The sequence below is a fragment of the Motacilla alba genome, chromosome Z (genome assembly GCF_015832195.1).
Source record: "Motacilla alba alba isolate MOTALB_02 chromosome Z, Motacilla_alba_V1.0_pri, whole genome shotgun sequence".
NCBI lineage: Eukaryota > Metazoa > Chordata > Aves > Passeriformes > Motacillidae > Motacilla > Motacilla alba.
Window position 1 is genome coordinate 73826408 of NC_052046.1, and position 22994 is coordinate 73849401.

At 47.8% G+C, this 22994-nt stretch overlaps 1 protein-coding gene across 5 annotated transcripts in view; it reads right to left on the reverse strand.

The window, feature by feature from the left end:
- The window catches only part of VCAN (versican), a 99067-nt gene extending 80064 nt beyond the window's left edge, over positions 1 to 19003 (reverse strand). For 3 of the 5 annotated variants that reach the window (XM_038124981.1, XM_038124980.1, XM_038124982.1), the window contains exons 1-3: positions 18315 to 18617; positions 10134 to 10209; positions 4865 to 5236 (exon numbers count right to left, since the gene is read on the reverse strand). In XM_038124981.1, coding sequence (XP_037980909.1) covers positions 4865 to 5236; positions 10134 to 10203 — 442 coding nt within the window. In that variant the 5' untranslated portion in view covers positions 10204 to 10209; positions 18315 to 18617. Of the gene's footprint in view, positions 1 to 4864; positions 5237 to 10133; positions 10210 to 18314; positions 18618 to 18938 lie in introns of those variants that run through there. The other 2 variants (XM_038124979.1, XM_038124983.1) reach the window with 2 other exon arrangements.
- Positions 19004 to 22994: the final 3991 nt, after the last annotated feature.

Here is a 22994-nt window from a genome sequence, read left to right on the forward strand (position 1 = left end):
TTTTTATAAAATCCTTCCAGGAATTCAACTCACCCAAGGCAGCTTTGCCTAAAGGTTGTCTAAAAGAGTCTTCTATAAATCTCCCCCAGGGATATTTAATGCAGAGAGCTTACCTCACCCAGGAATATCCAAAAGCTGAGAGGCCAAGGACTCCCAGAGTGAGGCAGTTTGAATTGTGGGCTTAGTAACAGCAAGAAAAGTTAGAAGAAAAGCAAAAAACACTGTAGAGAGAGGAAATTACAGAAACTTACAAAGGAAGAGTTGCTCCTGAGACAAAGGGAATTTTGGAGGAACATGCACAGAGGGCACAGAAGAAAACACGTGGAAGTGAAAATGAGTATGAATGACTTGTTCTACATATCCAGGATCGGTCCTAGATGATCCTAGTGGGTCCCTTCCAACTCAAAAGAGAAATTCTAAGATTCTAAAAGAGAAATTCTAAATTCTAAGCATCTAACACTGCCATGCTGTCAGATCCATTTTGAACAAAAAATATCCTTGTCTGGGAGGTCAGTGTAATTATAGCAGCAACCAGGGTGTCAGGAAAGCATTCTCCTTGATTGACAAAAGGAGAGGGGGTATCCAGTGTGAGGGAAGTGCCCCTCCAGTGATCCTGCAGAGCTGCCTGCCCCAAGGACAGCCCTGCAGGCCTGAAAAATGAGTAAGGCAGGCACCTGGCTGCCCCAAACTTCCTGGGTGGGCTGAAATTCAGTGTTTCCCTCCTCCCTCTTACACCCTCACCAAGTGCAAAATGCGAAACAGTATCCCTGATCTCAGGGGTGAAGGGTGGAGAGCACCTGGCCCCTGTGGATGGGTGTTCTCGGCTGCGTTTGGGCACAAGGCTCAGCACTGAAGGTGGAGATTTGCAATGCCAAAGGAAAATGGGATCAAGTAACCCAATGTGTCATGCTCCTCCTACACTTTGCTGTGACTTTCCCAGATCCCCAGGGCCGTGCACACAGAGCCACCCCAGCCAGAACACAACTGCTCACACCCCTAGAATTAAACAGGCCAATTCAGGTCTTCTGCTTTAAGGTGAGACATTCAAACAGATACTCAGATCAAAATATTTGATCTCTGCTTGATGCACACACAGCCAAGCACTTCTCAGCAGACACAAAATCCCACGTGAACTCACAGTGTCTTTATGATGTCTCTGAGACAGAATCATGAAATGGTTTGGGATGGAAGGGACATTAAAGATCATCTATTTCCAAATATAAGAAGCTATTGATAGCCCGGTAGCTGTCATTGTTAATTCCTATAACCAAGGCAAAGGAAGGCCAGAGAATTACATCAATTTCCAAGATCCTGTCATTTGTTTAGAAAACTTTCACCTGTCAAAAAATGATGTTGCAGAAATGTGCACTGCAGAGACAAAGGCAATGTGTGTGAGGAAACGTGTCTTCTCTGTGAATGATAACTAAGATAACCAGCTGTGGTCAAGTGGTGGCTTAGCCAGGAGTCCACCCATGGATAATGAAAATCTACAGACATTCAAAGAACAAACGGGAAAACCAAAGCCATACCTGTTCAGGATAGAATAACAAAAGTATCTGTGTGGGTAATTCCATGAGTGACATGTCTGACAGCAACAGGGTAGGTGTTTAAGTTTGCTCTTTGTTTTCATTGGAATAGGACTCTGGGACAGCCAGATCTTTTGCCTGAACAGTTTGTTGCTAATAACATATGAATCTGACTTCAGAAGTTCATTTGGCGTCTAAAACAGCAAATTAACTGGATATTTGCACACAAGTTACCAAATTTTTCTGTTGTGATAGCTAAACAGAAAAAAAAAATAGGTTCACAGTTACAGCTTTTGTACAGTGTTGGGCTTGAGACCCAGCCAAAAGAAATAATTATGCATCAGAAGTTCTATTTTCAATGACTAATATTCACTATTCAGCTGAACCTGGGAAAATTTGTATGCTACTGAGAAAATCATCCTTCCTCAGAAATCCCACTTTTCGTTCTCAATATATTCCATCACTGGTAAAATACATTAATTTGATGCACAGTGTGTTCAATAGCAGTTTTTTGTATTCCCATCATACCTAAAGGAGAGAAATGGCAATTACAGTAATTTTATTCAAGTTATCTTTACCAGCTATCTATTATGCTGCAAAGGTTAATTTGAAAAAACAAGTAGACCAGCTGTCTAATCTTATCTTCCTGGCTTCATTGATGCTGCATTATGCTTTTTGTTTGAAAGTTTAAAATTAGGGAGTGTCTATAAAACAAATAGAGACACTGAAAATGCCTAGAAAGAAGGCCCTGAATTGGTTGAAAAATACCCAAAGAACATAAAAAAACCCCATAAAAATTTCACATAAAAGTGAAATTACACCTGCTTCAGTAGAACTCTTCCAAAAAGTTTTGGCCTACTTAATTTGAGCATGGAATGAGCAGAATAAAAAAACTGGTGATAATTTTACCAGAGCTTCAGCAGCCCCAGCTCCACCCAGGAGAGCTGACCAAAGCACAGTGCTGAACCAGGCTATCCCTCAGCTCTGGAATTAGTTCAGTTAACATAGAAATACCTCCCTGCACCCCAGTCAGGACAGGATGAACAAAGGGGGAGAACAGTCTCCTTAAATGGTGTCACTCTGGGGTGCAGGTTCAAAAAGAAACAGCAGAGATTATTTGTGTTTGGGACTAATGTTTTTGGGGTTTTTTGTTTATTAATAAAAGCTGAAATCATAAGAAATCATAAAGAATAGAGCAGAAGATTTGAGCAGCAACATTCACATGAAGTTCTTATGAGTCTAATAAATGCCATTTGTTTACATAATGGAGAAAACTGAGAATGGATGGCACAAATGACAATCTAGCAAACCAATTTTCCACTTGGATCAAGACTTAGCTTTTTTCCTCTCCTGAAATTCTGACATTAAAGCAGTCATGGAAAAGAACAGTTGCAGGATGAAAATGGAGTCTGTGAAGTTTTCATTGAGGTAAAATCATAAATCTAATCAGTTCAACACTTTGCAGTGTTTTTGCAGGAGCAGCAACTACAAAAGCTACAGTATCACCATAAATCATCTGATATTTTATTGTCATAAACATCTGCAGCTCCTGGATATAGATACGTAGTCAAGGGAACACTTGAAAAAGGGTAAGGAATGCCAGGTACACTCGTTATGAAAAGTAATGCACAAACCAGGATTTCTTTTGCTTTTGTCATTAGGACCTAACAGTTTATGAAGTTCTGCAGACATTAATGGCTACGCTGACTTATTGTATTTCCAAATTAAGGCCACACCTTCAAATCCTTTCATTGAACCAATGCCAACAGACTGTTCACATTAGGACAGGCAGATTGGAAGAGCAATACAGTCTTAAGCTCACCAAAAAACCCTTAGCCAAAGCCATGATTCCCAGCAGCAGATATTAATGTTTGTTTTGGGATTCATTCACCTGAGTAAATACTGAACTTCCAAAAAACACCGAGCTGCAAGGGGTGTGCAAGGCAGGGCCCAAGGCAAGGCTCCTACGAGGAGATCCATCCACGCAGCTCAGTGTTGTTCTAAGCACAGGCAGAAACTCTGCCTGTGCTTAGAATTGGTTTGGGTCCAGAACGTGCCTGTGCATGGCACAGAGCCTGGGTTAATGCCCTGCCTTTCAGCACAGCCTGTTAGGCCGGGCTCAGCGCCAGCCCAATGGGCTCTGGAGCAGTCTCTGTACCATGCTCCACGAGTGGGTTCTGAGGGGAGAAAGCCCCACACATCACATGCTGCTTTGGCCACTCACTCTTTAGTTTTGCTTAAACCCGTTGAACACCCCAGGCTGGAGTAGAGGGGCTGGGACAGGCCCTGGGGGTGCTGTGACAGCAGCTGGACACCAGCCCAGGGGTGCCCAGGTGGCCAGGCTGATGCCCCTGGGCTGTCCCAGCCACAGGGCAGTGACTGCTCCTGTGCTGGGCACTGCTGAGGGAGCCCTCAGATCCCAGGGGCAGCTCCAGGCCCTCTCACAGGGAATGGAGGGGCTGCAGCGTGGCCAGGGAGGGGAAGGGGCTGGGAAGGGGCTGAGCCTGGAGCAAAGGAGACTCAGGGGGGACCTTGTGGCTCTGCACAGCTCCTGCCAGGAGGGGACAGCTGGAGGGGTCGGGCTCTGCTCCCAGGAACAGGGACAGGAGCAGAGGGAATGGCCTCAGGCTGGGCCAGGGCAGGCTCAGGGTGGACATCAAGAAATTATCAACTTCACTGAAAGGGTGGTCAGACATTGAAATACACTTCCCAGGGAAGTGGGGATGTCATCAGCCCTAAGGGAATTCCAAAAATGCTTTAATGTGGCATTTGGGGACCTGGGTTAGTAGTGAACACGGCAGTGTTGGGTTAATGCTTGGACTTGATAATCTTAGATGTCTTCTCCAAGATCAACCATTCTGAAACTCTTGTCCCTTCTGTGTCTCAACACATAGACCTCTCCCTCTCAAAATTTTGGAGGCTATTTCCTAATAGAGATGGCAAGCAAACTGTTATCACTGCCTGCCCCACATTTAGCAAACACCTCCCTACTTCTTTTCATGCAGCTTCTCACAGATGAGTTTTCCTTCTGCCCATCCAAAACTTATTACTGGCAAAAAGAAACACTTCGTTCATGCTTGATGATCCTTTCCCAGAAAGAGTGGCTCCCACTTTTGGTGGCATAGTTTGGGACATCAAGATAGGCCAGCCACAGCTTCATGGCTTCTTTTCATCCTAAATTTTCATCCTTTCCATCATAAGCTGCTTTTCACCCGACTCAAAGGGCGAATGGCTAAAGACACTGCTGTAAATCCTCTCTAGTTTTTGTGTCAATCACCAAGTTTTGCTGCTCTAGCTGGAACCACTGCTGGCTAGAAATGAAACAGACAAATCCTTACCCTCAACAGCCAGAGAGACGATGCCCTGTGTGTCCTCCACTCCGTACATGACGTCGCAGCGATAGACCCCGGCGTCGCTGGCGCGCAGCTTGGAGAAGGTCAGCGAGGCGTCCCCGCTCTCCTCGGAGTGGCTGGGGACAGACACCCTGTCCTTGTAGCTCTGGCCTATTTTGATGTTGCCATTTTGGGCCACCAGGACCGTGGTTTCCTTGGCGTCCTTCCCGCTTTTGTCCAGTTCCACCTTGGACCATTTGATCCGGAGGTACTCGGCGGCGTAGCTGGAGGATATGGTGGGTGTGGTTGAAAAGAAGCATGGCAGGACTGAAGTTCCAGAGAGGGATCCCTTGACCAGGGTTTTTTTTTCTGCTTTAACTGGAAAAGGGGGAGAGAGCGAGGAGAGAGAAAGGAGAAATCATGTTAGTGTAACAGCAAAATCAGAAACAGATATATTTCATTGTTAATTAATTATTCACTACTCCAGTTAAGGAGGACGTTTTTCACAGAAACAGTGGTCAAATACTGGAATCATCTGCCCAGGGAGGTGGTGGAGTCACCATCCCTGGATGTGTTTAAAAAAAGACTGGATGTGGCACATGGTGCCATGATCTAGTTGAGGTGTTAGAACATGGGTTGGACTCGATGATCTTAAAGGTCTCTTCCAACCTAGAAATTCTGTGATTCTGTGAAAGCCTGAAAACCATGTACCTTAGCTGATTTTTAACAGGACTGGGGAGTAAAAGCTGAAAAAGACTTTGCATCAATCTTGGTACATCTTAGGCTGATGATGGGACAAATTTCTCTTTGGGAAAATTTCATTCTGACTTATGTTCTCAATTTGTTGTGGTCACCAAGTAATTAACCTTTGGGAACTGGCCTGAAATTTTAACTGAGAGATGAACTGTAAGAGCTATTTCTTCAATTCACAAGAGGAAAACCACTCTGAATGCAAAATCATGAATTACCTCACTGGCCAAAACCCTGGATGCAGGGGAGCTGCTGGAGTTCACCTTGCCTCGCCTCACAGCAGCTGTTCCTGTCCTCAGAAGGAAACACGGCCCATGGCTTTGCACCCCTGTCACCCCTGACCCCACTGTTCTCTCAGGGGTTAATTCTTTTTATTGCACACGTGCTGAAACAAAAGCCTTTCCAGTGAAGAGTCGCCCAAATAGCCACTCTTTCAAAGCTGTTTCCTTGTAGCCTCCGGGCCTTGAGCACAGTGCAGAAATGAAATATTTCAGGATGTAAAAGCAAAGGAAGAAGTAAAGCACGCAGAAAGTCCCTACTTGGCTCAGACTTGACATGATCAAGACTTTTATCATTTTTTATGTCATCTCCAGCTGCAAACATTTCACAGTGAAATGCTTCCATCTGACAATATCCTGAGGGGGAAGTTGACTACTGTTCATCCAAGCTGCACACTGTGACTGAAGAGAGGGTTTCTGATGGATTTGCCTTTTTTTATGCGTTGTTATTTCATCACACATAATGGCTTAATGAAGATTAAAAGCTGATGCTCAACAGTAGCTGTTTTACCTCTTTCACAGTCCTTCTCTCTCACATTTTTGAAAGGTATAACATGGTCATCATTGTTTTGAAGGGAGCTGGGATTTATAAAGTTTAGAAATATAATAATTTAATAATAGCCATCAACAGAGTGATACATGAAACAGGAGACACCAGCACATGAAAATTATCTGTTTATCTATGATAAAAAGTATAATCTCTCCATAAAGAGTAGAAGGTTGGAGGGTGGGATAGAAGGGTGGGCAGAGGAAGAGAATTAAAGAAGAAGAGCAAAAAGGGAGGAGAAAAAAGAAGAAGAGGGTGAAAAAGAAAAAAAAAAAAAAGAAAAAAAGGAAGAAAAAAAAACAGAAAAAAGAAACGGGAGAAAAAAGGAAAATGGAAGAAAAAAGAAAAGTTGCTGATTAACCTGGTTGTTCTTAACAGAGACAGATGATTTTCCACAGGACAAAATTTTAATGGTATTATCTAAACAGTTTCAATACAAGAGTCATCAGCCTAGCGCCCAAGCATTTTAATAATAAAGTATTAGCCATAAAAAGAGAAAAATGGGCTCACAGGGAAGACACAGAATTCTTGAATTAAGTTCTCGGGTCCTTTTCATCCATGCCTACCAAACAAGAATTCCTTGGACACACAATTCAGATAGAGTCAAGATGATGGTATCAAACCTGATGAAACCAGAGATCTTTTATATCACCTTTATTTTGTTGAAACTTCACAGAGCAACAGTGGTAAGAGATAAAGAAATAGAATGAATTCTCAGTTCAATCAGTTGTGATGGAATTACTGCCAAATTGCACAGGTGGGAGATTAAAATCAGTCTCAAAATATTTAGAATTTATTATGATCTCTTGTCATCTATACACCTTACAGGAACTTTCTTCTTAATTGAAGAATGGCTAAATTATAATTATGCTGACTGACAGAACTTTAATAAACTTTGTAAGAACACTGTTTACGATTAAGAGTGATCTGGAATATCAGCTCTGAACCCTGAGGAAATTTCCTCCCTTTAAAATTGGTGTCTTCACATCAGCCAGCTGGAAGACCTGGCAAACAACACACATCATCCTGATATGAAAACTATATCCAGCCTAAACTGTGCCACTTCCCAGAGCAGAAGATTCTGTGGAGCTGCAGTTCCACCCAACTTTAGAAAGCTTTATACAACACTTTATACAAAACTATTTGTTGTGGCGAGGAGAGGGAAGAAGGAGGAGAAGACAAGAAGAAGGAGGAGAAGGAGGAAGAGGAAAAAGAGGAAGAGGAGAAGGAGAAAGAAGTAAGAGGAGGAAGTTTTTCCCTACAGAATAAGAAAATATTTGGCTGACATAATATCTCAAATAAAAGATTAAATTATGTTCCTGCACAGTTCCAAAAAGCTTGATTTCTTGCAGCACTCCAAATTAGTCAAGCAGAATTTATTGACCAATGCAGAGGCCATCAGTACCTCATATTAATCCATATAACCCTTTCTTTCACCCCCTTTAGCATTTTTGCTAAGCTTATATTCCATGTCAGCCTCTATCAATGGGGTGTGATAGACCAATGACACATAGCTGGATGTCCTCCTATTGAGGTGGGAAGAAAGGAATTCTTGCTTGAGAACAAAGTCTCTTTCTCCAAAATGTGTACACTTGTTCTGCGGTAAATGTTACAAAATTCTTACAGCAGAAGTCTAGATAATTTTTAAAAAGGACAGAATTCTGAAGAAAAGAGTGCCCTGCATGGTGTGACACTGCTTAGAGGAGTGAATTTGCCACATAATTGAGTTTAGCTGAACAGAATGTTGCTACTGACTATGCAGACAAATCCCACATGCTTAAAGAATAAAATATTCTACTTATTTTTAGCTGAATTCATGAGAGAAAAAAAAAAAAAAAGTTGCATCTCATTTTTCAGTTCATCAACAACCTGCTGGAACATATGGTATGTTGCCCTGTCTAGCAGCAAAAATGGAAAGGATCACTAAAATTGTGTGTTTTGTCAATCCAGCTACTAGCACTGAGGCTAAGAGAAGATTTTTCATTAACCACCAGTCTTTTAGTGAAGATAATAATGAATTAAAATGAGTGAAACTTGTAGAAAACACTGAAAGGTAACGGACCGAGACCCAACAATACCCTGAGTCCTTTACTAGGCGGTTTGTGGTCTGAGCAGCAGAATAAGAGAAGGACATACAGAGTGATGAAGAATTAATTTCATAGTCTAAAAGACACTCACAAGGAGCCAGGCAAATGTAAATCTCAGCTGCAGAACTCAACACCCAAAACAGGTAGGAAAAACTCCAGTGTTGATTACAACCACAAAGTCCAGCTTGTAAACCACAATCGTGATAAGCTGGGAATTGGTGTTTCACGAAAGATTTAAAGGCTTCAATTTTAAATCCAAACTAAGGACCCAAAAATAAAAGATTGAAATGTAGGGTGTCTGTCTTTCAGAATCCTGAGATACATTTTATTTTTAGAGTATTTTAAAACAAAAGCTGTACTCATAAAGATTGTGTGCAATCTTCTAACATTCATTCTCAAAAATATTAGTGCACCAACTGGCTTTTCTACAAAAGATCAGGATATGAGTTGATCCCACAGAGTCTTTGGGATCATCAATTAGATCAATTCATGAAAAAGGAAAATTTTTTCATCCTTGTCCTCCTCACCATGGCCATAGTTTGAAAATGGTTAAGACTCTGTAGGCCAAAAGAATGGCCCCTGACTTAAAAAGTAAACCTCACAAAGTTCACAGGGTGTTCTAGGGACATCAGGGTCCTTCTGAATGTCTTTGAAAAAATTTGGACAAATAAGGATGGGTCACAACCTGATCTACATTCCAAAAATGGGGCGTTCATAAAAAACCCCTCAGTACCAAAAATTCCAGTCTGGAGATAAATTACATTTATGGTGTAATAGAAGCTGGAGTAAGTAAGAGGACATGTAAAGATGCCATCCCACATTCTTCAACTCCAAGGATCCATGCACTCCTCCCCACTTTGGAGTGCTGCCCTTTCAATCCCTGTATCCCTGAATTTGTGCAAAGCAGCGAGTTAGATCTGTGATCTGATCCTGACCTTTCCTCCTTATAGCCAATCTAAATCTATTATCCTTTTTTTTAATTGGTTCCACTAATGAACCAGTCCTTTTTTTTATCATTCAGCACTACCTAAATGTGTTACTGGCAACAGTGTTCCAGCTAGCTGGAAAAAAAAAGTAGTAAATTTGATTTTCACATAGGTTAAAATCAGTTTGAAGAGTACCTGGAAAGAAAGGGGAAAGAAAATAAAGAAAAATCTTGCTTTGAGACTTGGGAAAGCTGCTTTCCCAGTTTTGTGAGTCTTTAGCAGCTGTTGAGATATTTTCCATACTGAAGGCCTGACCTAAACTTTCAAATAACCAGGGCAACCACACATGGATACATACTTCAGTCTTGGCATGTAATCACCAAGAGAGGCAGTAAGGGCTACTTCCTTTCCACCCAAACCTGCAGCTGCTCTAACACCTCCTTGCTAAAGACCCAGCAGCCAAGGGACCTGCCCCAGCTTAGCTCATGGCAGCCCAAGCACAACAGAAATAATTCATTAACGCCTTGAGGAGGACACAGAAACAAAATTAGTGACATGGTGCAGCATGGCAGGGGCAAAGAAAGACAATTTCCTGAGTTTGGGCTGTTTCCTCAGTCCTGTGAAATGCCCTACCAATTAGGCAACTAAATTAACTTTAATGGAATGTTCTGTGTACAGAAGACTTACCTTTAGGTAGTGTATATGTTATAACTAACGTAGAGTACATCCATAAGATACTTTTTATACTTAACAACATCTTGACCTAGAAATGAAGAACAAAGGAGTAAGGGTTAGTATTGCACTGTGTCCTCAGCAAATGTTCTACCTCAGCACATCAGTATTTGTCTCTGTTATCAGAAGCAGTCCTTCCCACTTTCAGGGCATCTTCACTTAGCAATTTATGGTGGAGATTTGTTACAATGACCCCGTGTCTCCACGGAACACAGATTTATAATGGGTGTTCAGGTTGTTGAGTCCTGAGTGATGCTCGGACGTGTCAGTTCCCTTTGGGCTTGCCTCTCACTTTCCTTTATAGGCTCCACCTTCCAACAGCTGGAAAGCTCTTCACATGTATCATATGAACACAATAATAAATTGCATGTTCACAGCATTATTTCTCAGTTTTCATTTCCGTTCACAGTTACACATGTTGAACCTGTAAATATCCCCAAAGCTACAAAAGCATTGCAAGACACACAAACACCAATGACTACAGAGGGTTTGTAAATAGTCCCTCATCCATACAGTTACATGGATGTGCTATGAACATCCCAACATAATAAATTACTTTCAGCAGCAGTCTGTCAATACACTGACAAATTTTTATCACGACCTTGATTTTCCTGATATTGCTGTAAAATCTGCCACCTGAGCTCTTCACTAGGACGAGTAACCAAGCTGACAGTTTTTTCCTGTTCAAGAGAGCTTGCAGTTGAACTGCCTGAAGGACCAGTGAGGGAGGGATTTAATAGATATGTACCTGTCTGTGTTATAACCATGGAACGTGCACACACGAACACTTTGAAACTTCCACTTTTAAAAACTCCACAGGCTGCACTGAACACGACAGCAAAGACACGCGGGGAGGCAGCTTCAGAAAACTCCTGGTGACGTGTTCAACCTCAGGACAGCTCTCTCCAAAGCGCACAGCTGCAGCCCAAACTCCACAGGAGTCTGTGTGAACTGGCACGCATCCTGTAACGTCTGAGCAGCACGGGAAAGACGCAAAACATCTCCAACCAAGCCTTTCCAGCGAGGCAAGTTAAAAATTCCCACCCAACAGGGCTGAAAACCCCAGAGCCTTTCATTCTGTGCGCAAGGATGGTCAGAGCCAGCTGGTTGCACAGGGAAACATGTGCTACAACCTATTCCCTGGGCGTGGAGGGAGAAATGCAGCTGCTTTCCACAGAGCGGGCTGCGCACTGCCAAGGACGCCCCATCTCTGCTGCAACCATTCAGGACAGCTGAGTGTAGAGTGTGATATCACTTATTTTGCAACGTGAACTTCATGGAATTTGCACTTTCCACAACTGAGTCCCAAACTAGAACCGGGACTTTATTCAGTTTAAGCCCTACATGCCATAAAAGTTCTTATGAAGACCCTAACACCTACCCCCAAAACCACTCAGCCAGGCTTTTATCTCTTCCTACATTTACACAAGCCAAGCTGCGTGTGAAGAAAACAAAAGTGACCATTTATTAGCTAACTTTAAAATTCTATACTGTGCCCTGGTGCAAACTCCCTGCAGAAGGCTGCTATGAGGGAGGAGGTTGCACAAGATCAGAACTGCAGACATCCAAGTCTTCTGAATGCAGTGGATTAGCTCTGAAATAGAGTCACATGCTTGCTTAGACAAACACTTAAATGATCCTCATTATTACACAACAATTAAAAGAAAAAGCGATGTCAGTTTGAGCCTACAGATGTGCAGAAGGACCTTCAAGCAATCCTTGTATTCCAAGGTTGCTGGAAGCCTCAAGCACCAAAACCATTGCAGTGAAGTTCCTTTGGTAACACAAGAGCTCTGATGAGAGCAAGAAAAGAAAACTGACTGGAAGAATTCCCCACCTTCCAAGGTGCTGAGTGAAGGACCTGCCTGCCAGACAAAGTTCTGGCCCCTGTGAGAGCGGAGTGGCTCCAGACCTTCTGAGATGTTCTGCCCACATGTGCTCCCATGCGTCACACACTGGCTGCATCCACAGCGAAGCCAATGTCCAGAACAGAATGTTTACAAGTTCAGCTCTCCATGTTTACCCATAAGTTTCATCTCCCTCCTTCCCCTGAAGGCAATTTTGCCTTTTGGGACCAGAACCAAGGGAATCAAAGAAACCTGACAAGAAAAAGAACAAAGTCTTTTCTTTTCCCCAACAATGGGAGTGTTGCACCTAAACAGAGCTGGTTGCATTTTGCACCTGGCCCACTTCCCTGGCTCTGACTTGGCGTACCTGGGTGCCTGGCACGTGTCAGTGGAAGCCTGTTGCCCTTGGAAGTTCTTTGCAATTGCTGTCATAACACAACGGCTTCCATGTTTGGTAAGAACACAAACCCCGCTGCTACGCTTCCAGTCACCAAACACAACACACACACACACACACAAAGGGACAGATGAAAACAGAAAGGCAACTGTGGAAGGGCAATTTTCAAGGTATCCATGGGAACAGAAGAGGACATTCCTGGATGTGATGTCTCCTAGCCTTTTACTGAGTAGGGCAGGAATTACACCTGCTGCACCAAGGGCTTGGATAGCTCAAAAAAATTACATTGTTTGAGCACAAAGCTTAATACGAGACTCTTGCCAAAAATCCCTACCTGACTCTTGGAAAACCACCTCCTGACTTTTTACAAATCTTCTTTATCCTGAAAAGCTCACTCAAGCAATGAAAACCCTGGGAGAATGGTCTGATTTTCAGCCCTAAGGGTCAGGAGTGTCACTCCCACACATCCCTCCGCACCTGAGGGTTTGTTTTCATGCCTCAGGCCTTGGTGGGTTCACATAAACACTCCTGGTTTGCCCAGTGCTGCTCCACTCCAGCTGCCAAAACTAAACATGCAATTACCCCTGCCACCCTCTCCAAACAACAGCAGCACCTTGCTCAGCACCTTGCTCAGCCCCACAGGGCAGCCTGGCTCAGGAGGAGACAGAGCTCTGCAGACCTGGTGCCAAAAATCCTCCTCAGGACCCACAGGTGAGGCAGAGGTTGCTGCTTACACCTCACCCCAATTCCCACCTACATTTCCAGGCTTTTGGATGTGATTGCTCCAGCCTCCTGCCCTTCTGCTGGCAGAGGCTGCAGAGGACTGTGCTCTCTTGTAGTCCCCAGAGCTAAATCCTTGTTCTAAGACAGGTTTGTGTTTCCCATTCCGGCACCCTACAGCTCACACAAGTCTGCTGTCTGGCTGCTGTACTGCCCCTAAGTCCACTGCAATTAGCCAAAATCCATCTAACTATACCTTTTTCCACAAGATTTTCTTTCCCTCCCCCCCCTTGGTGTCACTACACCCATAGTAAAAGAAATCCATAACACAGTGAGCAAATCTTGCCAACTCAAGCTGCAAGACTTGAGTAAGTGTTTAATTTCCACCTTCTGCTAAAAAAGCACCTCACTTGACGTGACCAAACTTGGGTTGCCTGCTGGCTGGTTTCCAGCTTCAGGGCTGATCCACTTTATTAGGACCTACTACAGGCAGATGGATCTACAGTAGGAATTGTGTTACACTTCTAAATGGGACGCAGCCCTAAGTGCAGCATCTTTAAACCAATAGATGCAAAACTCCTAGACAAACCTCACATCTTTGAAAATTTGCAGTAGGGGTTCTCTCTGTGGGGAAAGAGAGAAATCTCCTATTTTTGCAGGCGCTGCTACCTTCCCTTACTACAGCAAAAAACTCATAGGAGCAGTAAGTTCTGACCAAATTCCAGCTTGTGTTTAGTTTGCAGTGTAAGCTTGATCTCACACCAATGCTATTTTAATTTAACCAGATGAGAGAACACCATGTCTCCCTTTCTGTTTAAAACTTCAGGTTCAGAAAGCATATTGTCCGGGTGTGGAAGAGACTAAAGCTTACAATCCAAAAGTACTCCTGGTTTCTCTGAAGCCGAGACAATGAGGAATTTGCCGTATTAGTCATTTTCATAGAGGTAACAATGTCTCTGAAACTTGCAACTTCTCAGGTCGCACTGAGATTGGTTCTGCACATGCTCTACAGCTGCATTGTGAAATCTGGATAAGTTCCTCAAACACGTAAAAAAGCAGCCTCTGCCCATCTGACCTTCATAGTGAAAGTCAGAATGACATAAAAAGATTAAATAAAAAAAAAATAAAAAGCGGGTGGGACCCAAGGGAACCCAGCACTGGAGAAGGAAGGCTGCTCATTCTAATGCGTGAAACAGGAAATTACAGTTTCCAGTGGAACCCCAAAAAGGTAGAAATGACCAATCCCAGTCATTGCACATCCCCTGCTACCTTCCAAGCTCTGAAAGCTTCGCAGGTACCATCCTTCCTCAAAGGCACACATTCTGCACTTTCCTTTACTTCTGCAGTCCTTTGATCCTGGTACTGTTAATTGCTGCCACGTATCCACCTCACCATCAGCGCTGCCTAATTAACTTTGCCAGCCCCACCACCTCTCTGCCACGTGATTAATTAGCCCACTGTGCTGCCAACACATGGCACATCAGCCCGCATCCACTTTACCAAGACCTTGCTTGTCCCTTTATCCCCTGGAAATGCCCTCCCAAGGCCTTGGAGAATGTCTTTGGGCTGTCTGCATCACCTCTTCGTCATCACCTCCAGCAGCTGTGGGGGGAAACTCCTCCAGGCTGAGTCCTTGTGGTGCTGCCTGCAGGCTGGAGCACAGACAGGAGCAGTGACCAGAGCACAGCATGTTCTGGCTGCAGCAGCTGCTGCCTCGGGACATCCCTCACAGCCCCGTGCTTGTATGCCAGGAGCAGCTCCAGGCTCTGGGACAGCCACGCAGAGACACAGTGGAAAACTGCCAGAGGCAGCGCGTGGAGGAGCAATGAACACACCCTGCTCCTTCTGCATCACCCCAGCTCCACCTTGTCGCTCCTGCCTTCCAGAAACATTCAATATCCCAAGCTGGACACACAGGCATCAGCAAGTCCAGCTCCTAGCCTTGCACAGGACACTCTGACAATCCTACCCCATGCCTGAGAGCATCACCCAGACACACTGACCTCTGTCAGGCTTGGTTCCAGGATCGCTGAGGGCCACCCCTCTCCAGCACCCACACTGCTGAAGGGAGCGAGAGGTGGAAACAATGTGAAGGCATCACTCATGGCACCCTGCACTGCCATTGTGAGGTTAGGCACCAGGCTATCCTGGGTGGATATCCAGGATATCCTGTGTGGGCTCCAGCAGGGATTCCGCAGCCCTCTTGGGACTCATCCAGTGCTGCTCCTAGGCACAAGGGTGGCTGTGGGTGCCCTCAGCTCGCTCTGCCATCCCCACAGCCCCGGTGCCACCTCTCACCTCGAGCCCAGGCACTGAGAGGCTGCCCAGAGTTGGAAACGTGCCAGTCCCACCCCGCTGTCCAGCACTGCCCTTCGGGCACTGCCTGCTCCTGTGCCACAGAATCACAGACTCGCAGAATGGTTTGGGCTGGAAGGGGCCTTGAATCCCACCCAGTGCCACCCCTGCCATGGCAGGGACACCTTCCACTGCCCCAGTGTCCAGCCTGGCCTTGGGCACTGCCCGGGATCCAGGGGCAGCCCCAGCTGCTCTGGGCACCCTGTGCCAGGGCCTGCCCACCCTGCCAGGGAACAATTCCCCATTGCCAAGATGCCATCCAGCCCTGCCCTCTGGCACTGGCAGCCATCCCCTGGCTGCTGTCCCTGCAGCCCTTGGCAATTGTCTGCGTCCATCTTTCCCGCAGCCCCTCCAGGCCCCGCAAGGCCACGCTGAGCTCAGCCCAAAGCTTCTGCTGCCCAGGTGAGCAATGCCAGCTGTGCCAGCCTTTGCTGCCAGCAGAGCTGCTCCATCCCTGCGCCCATCCCGGAGCCTCCTCTGTACCCACATCTTGTGCATAAACCTCCCAGGGTTGATGGGAAGGACGAGGAACCGCGGAGACAGCGGCTTTTATCGAGGGGGCGTTGTGTATTTTAAATTATTTTCTCACGGCGGTGATTTGTGGGGGTTTGGCCTTTTTTTTCCCCTCACGGTGACGGGCCCGGAGCCCTCTGGCGGGAAACTGGCGGCCGCGGGAGCTGCCATGCCCCGGCTCGCCGCCCGGGGGCGCCGCGGGGCCGCCGCGCCCGCCCCGTTCCTCGACAGCGGCCGCGCCCCCGGGCCGGCTCCGGGCCCACGACCCCAAACCGGGACCGAACCCGCGGGCCCAACACGGTACCGAGCCCGTAACCCCAAAACCGGCACTCAACCCGTGACCCCCGGCGGACACGGGACACGGAGAGCCCCCCGAAAGCCCAGCCCTGCCATAGCCTCCCCCGTCCCCGGCAGCGCGGGACCGCGCCCGCCCCGTCCCGGGCTCGCCCCGCCGGGCCTCGCTCGCTGCTTGTGGGGGAGGAAACTTCCCCTTTCCCTCAGACCGAAAGGCCAAAAAAAGGGAGAAAAGGATTATATAAAAAAGGCACGGAAATAAAGGCAATCCCTGAACCCACCCAACGTTTACGCTCTCCCATCCCGGGATGGGTTTTTGGTTTGGTTTCTATTTTTTGGTTTTTTTGTGGGGTTTTGGGTTGTTTTTTTTTGTTTTGTTTTTTTTTTTTTTTTTGGGTTTTTTTTTTTTTTTTGCAGCGCTTTTCGACGCTCACGCCTCAATTAACAAAAAAAAAGGAAAGAAAAGGGGAGGGGAAGGTGAAGGGAGGAGGAGAAAAAGAAGGGAAAGGGGAAGGAAAGGGAGGGAAAGGGAAAAAAGGGGAAGGGAGGAAAAGGGGAGAGACGGGGCAAGAAGGGGGATAGGGAGGCAAAAACGGGTAGGGAAAAGGAAGAGGAGAGGGGAGGAAATAAAAAGAAGAGAAAAGAGGAAGTGGGGGTAAAGAAAGAAGAAAAGGAGGGAAAGGAAAGGAAGGAGGGGGAAAAGGGGAGGAAGGGAAAGAAGGAGAAAAGGAGGAAGAAAAAGGAGGAAGGAAGAGAATGGGAGAAAGGGAGAAAAACCCCGAGGGAAGCGGGTGATAAGAAGGGAAAAGAGAAAAAGAAAAAGAAAAAAAAAAAAAAAAGAGAGAGAGAGAGAGAGAGAGATAGAAAAAAGAAAAACCATGGGGGCTTAATCCCGAGAGCCGGTGCAGGGAGGGAGGAAGAGGGGGTGGCCGGGAGGACGTGACCAGGGGGACAATGAGGGCCGGCCCCCGCCCGCTGCCCGCCGCCCCTTTGTGTGGGGACGGGGCCGGGGCCGGCCGAGGCTGCCCGCGGTCCCGCTGCCGTCCCCTCACACACCCACACGCACACACCCGCTCCTTCCCGCCGTCGGAACTCCCTCCTTGCCCTCCGCCGTGCTCTCACTTTTCCTTTGTAACACAAAGGCGAAATCCCTGGCAGCGGAGGGGGAAGGCAAAGCCCGTGTCCCAGAAAGTGGCCGTGGGTGTAAGAGGGGGCGTTTTGCTCCACTGACCTTGCGATCCTCCTCCTCCTCCTCACCCACTGCCCCCCTTTCCGCCGAGAAAAATGTGGTTCGGGGCACGCTACTCTCCCCGGCTCCTCTGGAGAGATGCTGAGCACCTCTGAGTCGCTCTGCCCTGCGAGGAGCTTTCCAGGAACATCAGGGGAAGGGATTGGAGGGGGGAAAAAAAAAAAAAAAAAGGATGTGGGGAGCACACAGGAGTGGAGGACACAGAGCGCACGCTTTTCCCAGCACCACAAAACTGGTGGCCGGGGGGAAAGGTCCGTTCTCGTCGCTCCTGCCACACGGGCGCTTTGTGTACTTAACACCCGTAAGGAACAGCTTCCTCCCGTCTCCCTCCGGAGCCCCGTCGCACTCCAAGGTGCGGCTCAACCTTCCCAGCCATCCAAGCCACCAGCACCGAACACTCTTGTCAGGGCTCCCACCCCAAAGTCTCCTATTCCCTAGTTTTCTTTGTTCTCCTCTTTGCACCGGTTTTTTCTTTTTTTTTCTTTTTTTTTTTTTTTTTTTTTGGTGGGCTCCCGAGCATCCCTCCTTCTCCTCTTCACCCGCGTGTCGTTGAACTTACCCCAGGTTGTTTAAATTCACCAATCATCGCTATTCCCTCCCGCTTAAGATTTGCAGCTCAAACTCTTTGTTGGTGCAAGCAGTTAAAACAATTGTTTTAAATCTTACACTAGGTGTTTGGTGGCAGTCATATTATAGAAAAAAGAGGGGGAAGGAAAAAAAAAACCACTAAAAACCAACCCGCAATAAAGAGTTATAGTTACCTTAAAAGGTAGCGTATTGCAGAGATAGCAAAAAATCACAACGTGGTGGCTGGGCTAGTCCAGAGATCCCAGTGGCCGCATGAAAGAGTAAATCCCCTCGTTAGTGCTGCAAGGAGCTGGTGGTTCCGGGCTCTCCCCTTGTGCCGGAGCTCGCTCTCCCCTCCTTCGCTCGCTTCCCGCCGGCGAGCACCTGACTCCGAGCGGCGGAGCCGGGACCGAGCTGTGGGCAACGGGAGCGAGCCTGCAAGTTCAAATGCGAGCCTCAGCCACCCATCATTATTATATCGTTGTACCGTCAGCGCTGCAGAGGAGGGGCGCTGGCTCGGGGAGAGGAGGGTTCACAAGCTCTGCGAGAGCCTCCTTGCAATTTCCAAAGCTCCCGCAGCTGCTGGGCGCAGGAGAGCCCCCAGCGCCTGCCTCCGCCGAGCGGGGCCCCCCCGCCCCCGGCCCGGCCGCCCCCTCGGGGCTCCCTCCGGCCCCCAGACCCGGAGCGGGGACCCGCAGCCCGGTGCGGCGGGACGGGTCCCTCCGAGCTCGCCCGGAGCTCTCCGGAGAGGGGCAGGCGGGTGCGAGAAGCGCATTGTTCCCCAATTAGACAATTAACCGGGAAGAGAATGGAGAGACCTCCTCTACCCTGGCTCCCGAAGCCGGTTGAAATGGGGAAAGTGACTGGGACCGAAATGCCTTTTTCCCCTTTGCCTCCCCAGTCTCAGCGGAGGTTGCAATGAAAGAATAAATTGGTGCTGGTTCCAAACTTCCCCTGCCGATGCCAATTCACAGGCAGCCTCACATCGGCAGCCGCCCGAGCCAAGCTTCTCCACCCATGCATCTCCAGCCACTTTCTTTTTCTTTTTTTTTTCTTTTTTTTTTTTTTTTTAAGATTAGACTCTGCATTTGCTGTCCAAACCTCTCAGAGATGAAGTCATAAGTGCAACTCTAAACCACCCTTTTACAAGGGATGTTCACCAGTTAATAAAGGGTGTGCTCTCCAGGCAGCCCCCATCCCAAAATACCTACCTCAGAATGAGGGAGACATTTAAGGCACCCTCACCAAGCACAAAATGCTGGCAAGAGCAGCTCCTCTGGCGTGCTCCCTCTCAGAGAAGGAGATGCCAGAAGTCCCCCTCCTCCAGGAAGGTGTAAAGCTGGAGCCAGAAAAGAAAAGCCTGGAGAAATAGGTGTGTCTGATTGCACTGCTCTGGGCACGTTTTTGGCAGCCCCAGGTACGAACACTAGGAAGAGGCAGAAGTTTTCCCTCAGCTCCTCTCGCTGTTACAGTTCCAGCTGCTGTGTCCCCAGAGTTACACTGACAGAGGATTTCAGACAAGCCCAAAGCCCTTGTTTCCAAAGACAGAACTGGTGCCAAGTTGGAGGGGCGGGAGGTGGAAGAGATGACAGCCAAGCAGGGAGAAATGGAGACCTGGAGGCTTAAGCCAGATCAGCTTTGTGTGAGCTGTGGCCTGGGTGAGCTGGAGCGCTGGCTGAAAACCTTATCTCAGCTTGCAGGGCTTGTTTGTTTTCCCTCCTTACACGGAGTAAATACACAATTGCTTAGTTGGGATGTTGAAGAGAGGCTTCTCTGCCATCACTGCCACCTCCCAGCAGCACCAGTCCCCCCAGTTCCTCGTGCCTGGTTTAGCCCCTGCGTGGCGCACATGCCTCCTGGGCACCGCCGCACCTAAACACATCGGACCTGCCCCACCGCCTCTGCTGGGACGAGGTTTCTCAGTCCTTGAAACTTTCTGAATCCTTGAAATCGTGCGTCAGAAGAGCTGACAACACTCTGTTTTCAAGCAGGCACCATAAACAGTTGTGGGCACGTTTTTTGGGGGTGTTTGATGCAAGTTCACACAGAGGCTTTGCAGTTCCTGTTTTTGGTAGCCTTGCCTGCCTCGCCAGTGTCACTGCTGAGGCAGTGCACACTTCCTCTGCACAGTGTTGTGATGAAAGGAGGACACTGACGTTGAATCTCTCCCACTCTGGTTCAAACAAGCCTCTTCTGCCCCCCCAGACGTAAGGGGGTTGGGTGAGACACACGGTGAGGGCACTGTTCCCTCTCCCCACACAGTCTCAGCCTTCCCAGGCTGCAGACAAACCCTCTGAAGACATATGTGTAAGGCAGGAATCTCTCTGGCCCATTCCTTTTTCCAGGTGAAGAGGTGGGAGACCATCCTGCTGCCGGCCCAGCCTCTGGAAAGGAGAGCAGGACATCTCCCATGGCACTGGGTATCTCCCTTTGTCCAGACCATCCTCTAGGACAAACAAGGAACTTCTAAATGACCAGGCACCGCAGTCAAGCTGCCCCTGTAGCCTTCAGTGGCCCCAGCTTCACCTGTTCCTACTCTGCTCCCTGCCTTGGCTTCAGGCAGGAGAGGTGACATTTAGCAGAGCAGCAGCCACTTCTGCAGCCCTGAGCTTGCTTCTTCATCACCCCGTGACCCTTGTCCACTGGAGACTGAACAACTGCTCTGGGCAAAGGGTGGGAAGAGAAGAGGGTGACTCTGCTGCCCCTACTCTGGTGTGGAGCATCCTCTCGCAGCTGTGGCTGCAGCAGCACAGCTCCACGAGGGGAAGCTGCAGGTTTCTGCTCCCACTGTGCTGTGCTGGTGTCCAGCTGAAGCACTGGCCACCCCTCCAGGGGATGGGGACATCCTGAGTCTGACCAGAATTCTGAACAGGGAGTAGGGCCGGGGGGTAGCGCAGCTCTCTGCCCTACAAGCACCAGCAAGAAGCAACCAGTAGTAATAGCCCGGGGCTAACCAGCCTCGGGTCGGCTCGCTCAGCAGCACCTCTTTTTTTCTCTTTCACCATGGGAAAGAAAATAGATTATTTCTTTAAAGAGAAAAGACCCTTTCCCCCCTCCCCTTTCCCTTCCCACCCCCCGGCTGCCGGAGCTCTGATGGGAACCGGCCGGCTAAAGCCGCTCAGTCTCGGAGCTGGGAAGAAAGCGGAGGATGAAAAACCCACCCTCTTCCCCGTCCTACCCAGCCCCCTCCCCGCCTTCCTCCTGCTCCTGCTCCTCCTCCTCCTCCTCCTCTTCCTCCTCTCCGCCCGGCGCGGAGCTCCCGCAGCCCCCGCGGAGCCTCGGGGCCCCGGGGCTGGAGGAGCGGAGCCTCCCCTTCCTCACCCTCCCGGCGGCGGGGCCACAGGGAGAGGGAGGCGGGCGGGGGCCTCCGCGCTCCCCCCTGCCCTTCCCGCGGTGGGATGAAGGCTTCTGGGCACGGGGGAAGCTTTGGGGCTGGCCAGACAAAGGCACGGGCGGAGGTGGTCGCAGGGCTCCTGTGGGGATGGGAAGGGAGGGATGAGGAACTCCTCCTGGGCATCCCCAGCCCGCCAGGGAGAGAAAACCCCGGAGGAAGGAGGGTGTGTTACACCGGAGACCCTCGGGGCTTTTCGGGATGACTGGGGAAAGTGAAGAGCGGATCAAGCTGGAAAAACAGACCGCAGCAGCCCCTCGGTGTTTTCATCTCATTTTATTTAACCCTCCCCACCTTCCCTGGGAGCCAAGCTCTCTGCACTGAACCAAAAAACTGTCCAGAAAGGGGATCTCCTTTCCTCCTCCCGGAGACCACGCAAACTGCCTCCATGGGTTATGTCAGGGGCCTGAAATGTTGTCTGATTTACTGCGAATGTCAGATACTTTTCTTTGTAAATATTTTAGGCAAAGTAGAAACAGTAAACCTTTGCTCAGGCTGCCAAAGTCTCCCATGACAAATCATTGTTTTCAGATGTTCGGATTTGTGTGAGAAAACCCAACAAAAGGGAAAATGTTTAGGCTTTGTCTCCATCCTAAAGCAATATCACTCGAGAAAAAAAAAATAATCCTCCCAGCTATATCGTAGTCCAGAGATGAAGAAAAATACTATTTTCATTACACACTTCTTAAGCACAGGTTTTATGTTACTGACTCAACAGTGATTATCATTTTAAATGTGAAACACTGGCCCTAAATGGTTCTTTATGAGAAACCATTGTTTTCAAATATCTGAAATTAATTAGACCATGGCTACAGTCAATGTGCAAATATCAAACTGAACATCTGTGGAAAAAAAGCTCTTCCCATCACTTGAAAGAATATTGTGGGTCTGAAACACAGTCTCTCAAGGAAAATCTAATTTGTCTGGCATAGGTTCTCTTCAGCTATCTTTTGTGGCTTCACAATCACCTTTTCTTTGTCTCTTCTGTGCTTTTTTTTTCCTCCCGAGCTGCTGTCTGTGAAAAAAAACTTTACGTAAAACTAAAGGAAATAATTCATGTCAGCAGCACTAAGGTCAGTTTGAGCGAAATCAAAGATCCTTTCAGAGTTATTCCACCTGGTCAGTGGATCTGAGGGTCCAGCTTCCCACTCCCACCTACTTGCAAAGGGCTGTGCCATGGCAGCTGTGCTGAAAATGAGTCCATTGCCCCAGTCTGCCTCTCAAAGGTTGCTGCTTCATTATTCTGCAGTGATTCAGTTATCTAAACCCCAATGTGTTTTCAGAAACCACAGAATCTCCCGAAACAATAGACTTTTTGCAAGTTCTCAGATTCCACATTTAAGAAAAGCTTTTTTCCCCCCAATACTTCTCTTTCCTAGGCTTCGAGTGAAATATGTTTTCAGAGGCAAATTAAAACTCTCCAAAGGAGTCAGGCTTAGCAGCAGTGGTAACCATAGTGTACACAAGCGCTTTCTCAAACAAA